Source organism: Anolis carolinensis, unplaced genomic scaffold, assembly GCF_035594765.1.
Source record: "Anolis carolinensis isolate JA03-04 unplaced genomic scaffold, rAnoCar3.1.pri scaffold_10, whole genome shotgun sequence".
NCBI lineage: Eukaryota > Metazoa > Chordata > Lepidosauria > Squamata > Dactyloidae > Anolis > Anolis carolinensis.
The window spans coordinates 2,579,987-2,589,133 of record NW_026943821.1 but is presented as its reverse complement, the minus strand read 5'-3'; the positions used below and the strand labels follow the sequence as shown (position 1 = coordinate 2,589,133).

General features: G+C 36.0%; 1 protein-coding gene across 1 annotated transcript in view; it reads left to right on the top strand.

The window, feature by feature from the left end:
* The window catches only part of ercc2 (ERCC excision repair 2, TFIIH core complex helicase subunit), a 44,611-nt gene that overhangs the window by 10,031 nt on the left and 25,433 nt on the right, over nucleotides 1-9,147 (top strand). The window contains exons 4-9 of the mRNA XM_062962151.1: nucleotides 1,076-1,138; nucleotides 2,304-2,417; nucleotides 2,644-2,760; nucleotides 5,296-5,412; nucleotides 8,002-8,125; nucleotides 8,230-8,326. Coding sequence (XP_062818221.1) covers nucleotides 1,076-1,138; nucleotides 2,304-2,417; nucleotides 2,644-2,760; nucleotides 5,296-5,412; nucleotides 8,002-8,125; nucleotides 8,230-8,326 — 632 coding nt within the window. The remainder of the gene's footprint in view (nucleotides 1-1,075; nucleotides 1,139-2,303; nucleotides 2,418-2,643; nucleotides 2,761-5,295; nucleotides 5,413-8,001; nucleotides 8,126-8,229; nucleotides 8,327-9,147) is intronic.

The following is a 9,147-nucleotide window of genomic DNA, read 5'->3' as shown; positions in this document are numbered from 1 at the left end:
ACTCTATTTTTATTATTATTAATATATGTATTATTTCACTCTGATCTTATTACAGTAGAGTCTCACTTATCCAAGCTAAACAGGCCGGCAGAAGCTTGGATAAGCGAATATGTTGGATAATAAGGAGGGATTAAGGAAAAGCCTATTAAACATCGAATTAGGTTATGATTTTACAAATTAAGCACCAAAACTTCATGTTATACAACAAATTTGATAGAAAAGGTAGTTCAATACGCAATAATGTTATGTTGTAATTATTGTATTTACGAATTTAGCACCAAAATATCACAATATATTGAAAACATTGACTACAAAAATGGCTTGGATTATCCAGAGGCTTGGATAAGCGAGGCTTGGATAAGTGAGACTCTACTGTATTATTATTGCATTTATTTTTACCCTATTTATTATTACTTGTATTATTTTCCTGTATTTATTATTATTATTTTATTATTATTATTATTACATGTATTATTTTACTCTATTTATTATTATTTGTATTATTTTCCTGTATTTATTATTATTATTTTATTATTATTATTACATGTATTATTTTATTCTATTTATTATTATTTGTATTATTTTCCTGTATTTATTATTATTATTATTATTATTACTATTATTATTACATGTATTATTTTACTCTATTTATTATTACTTGTATTATTTTCCTGTATTTATTATTATTATTATTATTACATGTATTACAGTAGAGTCTCACTTATCCAACATAAACGGGCCGGCAGAACGTTGGATAAGCGAATATGTTGGATAATAAGGAGGGATTAAGGAAAAGCCTATTAAACATCAAATTAGGTTATGATTTTACAAATTAAGCATCAAAACATCGTGTTATACAACAAATTTGACAGAAAAAGTAGTTCAATATGCAGTAATGATATGTTGTAATTACTGTATTTATGAATTTAGCACCAAAATATCACGATGTATTGAAAACATTGACTGCAAAAATGCATTGGATAATCCAGAACGTTGGATAAGCGAATGCTGGATAAGTGAGACTCTACTGTAAGACACAATACATAGTGTTTATTTTTCTTTTCTTCTTTTCCAGGCTTATCCGCTGGAGGTGACCAAGCTCATTTACTGCTCCAGAACTGTGCCAGAAATCGAAAAGGTAATGCAGACAATGGAAATTAATGCAGTTTGGAAGCACTTTTCACTGCCCGGGATCAATTCTGTGGAGTCCCGGGAGTTGTAGTTTGCACGAGAGGCAGGAGAACCTTGCAAAACTACAACTCTCAGGGTCGATTGCATTATTTTTGGATAGCCATTCCCAGTATGTTGGCTGGGGGATGATGGGAGTGACAGTCCCCAAAGGCCACTTTCTCCATGCTCTGGAAGCTCGACTGCAGCATTTTGGGGGAAAGGGACTAATAATAATAATAATAACAACAACAGTAATAAGTTAGACTTCATCAAATATATAGGGATGATGGGAGCAAGAGTCCCAAAAGTCCCCTTTCCCTAATATCTGAAAATTCTAGACTGCAGTATTTTGGGGAAAAGGGAATTACCGTATATACTCGAGTATAAGCTGACTCTGAAAAACTAGGCTTATACTCGAGTATATACAGTAATAATAATAATAATAATAATAATAATAATAATAATAATAATAATAATCCACAGAGAATATACTAATAATACTAATAAATTAGACTATATATAATATATAGGGATTATGGTAGTGACAGTCCCAAAAGCCTCTTTTCCCTTTGATCTGGAAGTTCTAGAATATATAAGGGACCAATAATAATGTTAACTACATAGAATATTTAGGGATTATGAGACTACTACTACTACTAATAATAATAATAGTAGTAATGTTAGACTACATAGAATATAGAATGGGGCTAATAATAATAATAATAATTTTGGGGAAAGGTAATAATAATAACAATTAGAATATTTACGGATTATGAGACTACTACTAATAATAATAATAGTAGTAGTAGTAGTAATGTTAGACTACATAGAATATAGAATTGGGCTAATAATAATATGAATAATATTTTTTGGGGAAAGGTAATAATAATAATAATAACAATAATAATAATTAGAATAATTAGAATATATAGGGATTATGAGACTACTAGTAGTAATAATACTAATAGTAGTAGTAGTAGTAATGGCAAATAATAATAAACTGGCAAAACCACCTCTGGGTGAGCATACTTTAAAAATATCTAGGAAATTCATGGGCTGGCCATAAATTGACAGATTATTTGGGAGTGTGCATAAGATCAAGGATTGAAAAATATGTTTCACCCCAAAAATAGGTTATTGAAGAGTTACGCAAACTTCTGGATTTCTATGAGAAGCAAATGGGAGAGAAGCCGCCGTTCTTGGCCTTGGCGCTCAGCTCGAGGAAGAACCTTTGCGTCCACCCCGAGGTATTCATTGGGGTGCGTCTACACTGGGAAATTAACACAGTTTAGCACCACTTTGTAATGGTTTAATGTTATGGGATCCAGGATTTCATAGCGTCGAGCCATGGATGGTTTGACGCTACGGAACGCTGGATCCCTTAGCATGAAATCATTGCAAAGTGGCATTAAACTGCATCAATTCTGCAGTGCAGATGCACCCAAAGTGGGATCTCCTTATTTTTTGTTACAGGTGAGCTCGTTGCGGTTTGGGAAAGAAGTGGACGGGAAGTGCTTCAGTTTGACGGCTTCGTACATTCGCGCCCAACGGCAGCAGGACGGCAGCGTCCCTTCCTGCCAATTCTTTGAGGTATCATTTGGGGCTGGAAGGGACCCCCAAAGGCCATCCAGTCCATCCCCTTCTGCCATAAAGGAACACACCATCTAATCCAGGGGTCCTCAAACTTTTAAAGCAGAGGGCCGGTCCACAATCCTTTAGACTGTGGAGGGGCCGAATTATCATTTGAAAAAAATACAAACAAATTCCTATGCATACTGCATATGTCTAATTTGTAGTGCAAAACAACAACAATGAAAGAACAATGCAATATTTAAAAATGAAAACAATTTTAACCAACATAAACCTATCAGGATTTCAATGGAAATTGTGGGCCTGCTACTGGCCAATGAGATAGTCAAGTTAATTAGGATTGTTGTTGTTGTGTACCTTCAAGTCATTTCAGACTTTGGGCGAGTCTAAGTCTAAAATTAATTAATTATTTATTTACTACATTTATTTACTATATTTATATCCCAACCTTCTTATTACGAAGGGGACTCAGAGCAGCTGTATGTACGTACATAATATTATATTATTAGCATAGCACAATATTAGCATTATATATTACGATACTGAACTATACCACTATACTGTAATATTATATGTAATATATAACATATAATTAATATTATTATATGGTATTATTAGTATTATATTGTATAACATTATAATATTTTTATCAATATTATATGTATATACAATATATTTCAAACCTAGCAGTTTGAAAACATGCAAATGTGAGTAGATCAATAGGTACCGCTCCGGTGGGAAGGTAACAGCGCTCCATGCAGTCATGCCGGCCACATGACCTTGGAGGTGTCTACGGACAACGCCGGCTCTTCGGCTTAGAAATGGAGATGAGCACCAACCCCCAGAGTTGGTCACGACTGGACTTAACATCAGGGGAAAACCCATACCTTTACCTACAATATATTATATTATTGAAACTGATATAAACATATTATATTATATTATAAAACTGAGGGTGGGGGCCAGGTAAAGGACCTTGGAGGGCCGCATCCGGCCCCCGGGCCTTAGTTTGGGGACCTCTGATCTAATCCCTCCCATCAGATGGACATCCAACCATACATGGCTATACATATGCTTGACAGAGACATGCCGTATAAACTCGAGTATAAGCCGACCCGAATATAAGCCGAGGCACCTAATTTTACCACAAAAAAAATGGGAAAACATTGTCTCATGTATAAGCTAAGAGTGGTAAACTTCAGAAATAAAAACAGATACCAATAAAATTACATTAATTGAGGCATCAGTAGGTTACATGTTTTTGAATATTTACATAAAACTCTAATTTAAGATAAGATTGTCCAACTCTGATTAGATCATTATTCTCATCTTCTTCAATGTCAATGTGCTTATGTATCTCTTTAATAAGAATAGAGTAAAATAATAATAATAATAATAATAATAATAATAATAATAATAAATAATACAGGAAAATAATACATATAATACTAAATAAAATAATAAATGTAATAATAATAATAAGATCAGAGTGAAATAATAATGTATTAATACAGTAGAGTCTCACTTATCCAACACTCGCTTATCCAACGTTCTGGATTATCCAACTCATTTTTGTAGTCAATGTTTTCAATACATTGTGATATTTTGGTGCTAAATTTGTAAATACAGAAATTACTACATAGCATTACTGTGTATTGAACTACATTTTCTGTCAAATTTGTTGTATAACATGATGTTTTGGTGCTTAATTTGTAAAATTATAACCTAATTTGATGTTTAATAGGCTTTTCCTTAATCTCTCCTTATTATCCATCATATTCGCTTATCCGACATTCTGCTGGCCTGTTTACGTTGGATAAGCGAAACTACTGTATTTACATAAAACTCTAATTTAAGATAAGATTGTCCGACTCTGATTAGATCATTATTCTCCTCTTCTTCAATGTAAATGTGTTTATGTATCCCTTTAATAATAATAGAGTAAAATAATACATATAATAATAATAATAATAAATACAGGAAAACAATACATATAATACTAAATAGAGTAAAATAATAAATGTAATAATAATAATATCAGAGTGAAATAATAAATGTATTAATAATAACAAAAATAGAGTAAAATAAATGTAATAGTAGCAACAATAATAGAGAAAAATAATAAATGTAATAATACCAATAATAATAGAGAAAAATAATAAATGTACCATATATTCTCGAGTATAAGCTGACCCAAATATAAGCCAACCAGGTGAGTATAAGCCAAGGGGGGCTTTTTCAGTCTTAAAAAAGGGTTGAAAAACTAGGCTTATACTCGGGTATATACAGTATATGATATATTACAGAATCCTAGAGTGAGAGGGACCCCCAAAGGCCATCCAGTCCATCCCCTTCTGCCATAAAGGAACACACCATCCAATCCCTCCCAACAGATGGCCATCCAGCCCCTGTTTAAACTTTATTCTTTGCACATATTTCTTTCTTGCATGCTTTGTTCAAGTACAGAGGCATTGTATGGGATTCTATAGGATAGCTTTATGATAAATAATTATTCTCTTTCTTCTATTTTGGCAGGATTTCGATGCCCACGGCCGGGAGGTGCCCATTCCCTACGGTGTCTACAACCTTGATGACTTGAAGGCTTATGGACGGAAGAAAGGATGGTGCCCGTACTTCCTTGCCAGATACGCGGTAATGCACCTTTCAGGCACAAAGTTGCACCTTTTCGCCTCTCTTGCTGTCCTTTCCTTTGCAAATAGTGTCTTATGGCGTAAAGGTTGCTTTATACGATTTAGGAGGGTTTTTAAACAGGGGGCCAGTTCACGGGCCTTCAGACTGTTTGAGGGCCATACTATAGTTTAAAAAAAACTATGAACAAATTCCTATGCACGCTGCACATCTCTTATTTTGAAGTAAAAAAACAACAATATGGGAACAAATACAACCTCAATGTTAATAATAATAATAATAATAATAATAATAATAATAATAATAATAATAATAATAATAAGGGTTGGAAGTAACCCCTTGGGCCATTTAGTCCAACCCCCTTCTGCAACAAAACCACAAGCAAAGCACTCCTGGCAGATGCCCACCCAGCCTCAATGATAATAATAATAATAATAATAAGAAGAAGAAGAAGAAGAAGAAGAAGAAGAAGCTATATCTGCCTAGAAGATCAAGTGGCAGAGGACTCTTACAAGTAAAACAAGGAGTCAGAGAAGAAGAACATGACCTGGCAGAATATGTAAAGCAAAGTGAAGAACCTGCTTTGATTGAAGTCAAAAATCAGAAACTCCTCAAAGCACAGCAGACAAAAAACCAGTACAAGAAAACCGCACTACAAACTAGAGCTGACAGCTGGCACAACAAAACATTGCATGGAAATTTCCTTGACAAAATTGAAGGAAAAGCTGATAAGGAGAAAAATGCAGACTCTGCAAGGAAACCGACGAAACCATTGATCATATCCTCAGCTGCTGTAAGAAAATCACACAGACAGACTACAAACAGAGGCACAACTATGTGGCCCAAATGATTCATTGGAACTTATGCCTCAAGTACCACCTCCCAGTAGTAAAGAACTGGTGGGATCACAAACCTGCAAAGTTTGTGGAAAATGAGCGCGCAAAGATACTGTGGGACTTCCAGATCCAGACTGACAAAGTTCTGGAACACAACACACCAGACATCACAGTTGTGGAAAAGAAAAAGGTTTGGATCGTTGATGTTGCCATACCAGGTGACAGTCGCATTGATGAAAAACAACAGGAAAAACTCAGCCGCTCTCAGGACCTCAAGATTGAACTGCAAAGACTCTGGCAGAAACCAGTGCAGGTGGTCCCGGTGGTGATGGGCACACTGGGTGCCATGCCAAAAGATCTGAGCCGGCATTTGGAAACAATAGACATTGACAAAATTACGAGAAGGGCGGTATATAAATGTCGCAAATAAATAAATAAATAAATAAATGATAATAATAATAATAACAATAACAATAATAATAATAATAATAATAATAATAATATCTGCCTAGAAGATCAGGTGGCAGAGGACTCTTACAAGTAAAACAAGGAGTCAGAGAAGAAGAACATGCCCTGGCAGAAGATGTGAAGCAAAGTGAAGAACCTGCTTTGATCGAAGTAAAAAATCAGAAACCCCTCAAAGCACAGCAGACAAAAAACCAGTACAAGAAAACCGCACTACCAACTAGAGCTGACAGCTGGCACAACAAAACATTGCATGGAAAGTTCCTTGACAAAATTGAAGGAAAAGCTGATAAGGAGAAGACCTGGCTCTGGCTCACGAATGGGACCCTGAAGAAGGAGAGAGAAGGCCTGATCCTTGCAGCCCAGGAGCAAGACATCAGGACAAAGGCCATTCAGGCCAAGATCGAAAAATCAGCTGATGACCCAAAATGCAGACTGTGCAAGGAAACCGAAGAAACCATGGATCATCTCCTCAGCTGCTGAAAGAAAATCACACAGACAGACTACAAACAGAGGCAGTGCAGGTGGTCCCGGTGCTGATGGGCACACTGGGTGCCGTGCCAAAAGATCTCAGCTGGCATTTGGAAACAATAGCCATTGACAAAATCACGATCTGCCAACTGCAAAAGGCCACCCGACTGGGATCTGCACGCATCATCCGAAAATACATCACACAGTCCTAGACACTTGGGAAGTGTTCGACTTGTGATTTTTTGAAACGAAATCCAGCATATCTATCTTGTTTGCTGTGTCATACAATATAATAATAATAATAATAATAATAATAATAATAATAATAATAATAATAATGAATCCAGACTGACAAATTCTGGAACACAACACACCAGACATCACAGTTGTGGAAAAGAACAAGGTTTGGATCATTGATGTCACCATCCCAGGTGACAGTCGCATAGATGAAAAACAACAGGAAAAACTCAGCCGCTCTCAGGACCTCAAGATTGAACTTCAAAGACTCTGGCAGAAACCAGTACAGGTGGTCCCGGTGGTGATGGGCACACTGGGTGCTGTGCCAAAAGATCTCAGCCGGCATTTGGAAACAATAGACATTGACAAAATCACCATCTGCCAACTGCAAAAGGCCACCCTACTGGGATCTGCACACATCATCAGAAAATACATCACACAGTCCTAGACACTTGGGAAGTGTTCGACTTGTGGTTTTGCGAAACGAAATCCAGCATGTCTATCTTGTTTGCTGTGCCATACAACGTCGTTGTGTTGATAATAATAATAATAATAATACATTTGTCTCCCTTTTTTGGAGCAGATCCTCCACGCCAATGTGGTGGTGTACAGCTACCATTATCTCTTGGACCCCAAAATTGCAGATTTGGTCTCCAAAGAGCTGGCCAGGAAGTCGGTGGTGGTCTTCGATGAGGCTCACAATATCGGTAAGAGACGGCCGGACGACTGAGTGGTTATTCGACTGAATTGCGGATGGAGGAAGGGCATTCTATGCATTTCCTGTATTGATTGATTTGCTCTCGATTTGCAGACAACGTCTGCATCGACTCCATGGGCGTCAACATCACGCGCAAGATGCTGGACCGGTGCCAAGGGAATGTGGCCACCCTCCAAGCCGCCATCCAGAAGTGAGCCATTGCTTATTTATTCCTAAGCCATTTGCATAAAATAAACAAAGAAACACAACACGGAGGTAGTATGTCAAGTCCACGGCCCTACCGATCTGGCTTATTAATAAATTCAACACATCTGAACAATAACAATCATAGTAATAATAACAACAGTAGTAATGATAACAATAACAGCAATAATAATAGTCACAATGACATAATACTAATAGTAGCAATAATAATAGCAATAATAAATTTACATACACTATTATATTATTAGCACAGCACAATACTGGCAATAAATTACTATATTGTACTATATCAATATATTGTAATATTATTATTAATATTACATGTAATATACAGTATACTAGCTTTGCCCGGCCACGCGTTGCTGTGGCTTATGCTTTCAGAGTATTGCTCTTTATTTACTGTCCTGATTTTAGAGATTATTTTGTTCTGTAATTATTATTAATTGCTTTGAATGCAATTTCCTGCTTCTTGGCAGAATGGGGTTGGACTGGATGGCCCATGAGGTCTCTTCCAACTCTACTATTCTATGATTCTATGATTCTATATCACAGTAATTATTACATATTATATTGATAATCTTATATTATCTGCTTAGAACTGGATTATATGAGGCCCCTTCTTCACAGCTGTATAAAATGCACACTGGAGTGAATTATATGGCAGTGTGGAGTCCAGATAATCCAGTGCAAAGCAGATAATATAAGATTATAAATGGGTTATATAGCTGTGTGAAAGGGCCTTGAGTCTACACTGCCATATAATCCAGTTCAAATTAGATAATCTGTGGAACAGGCCGAGGCCTAAGT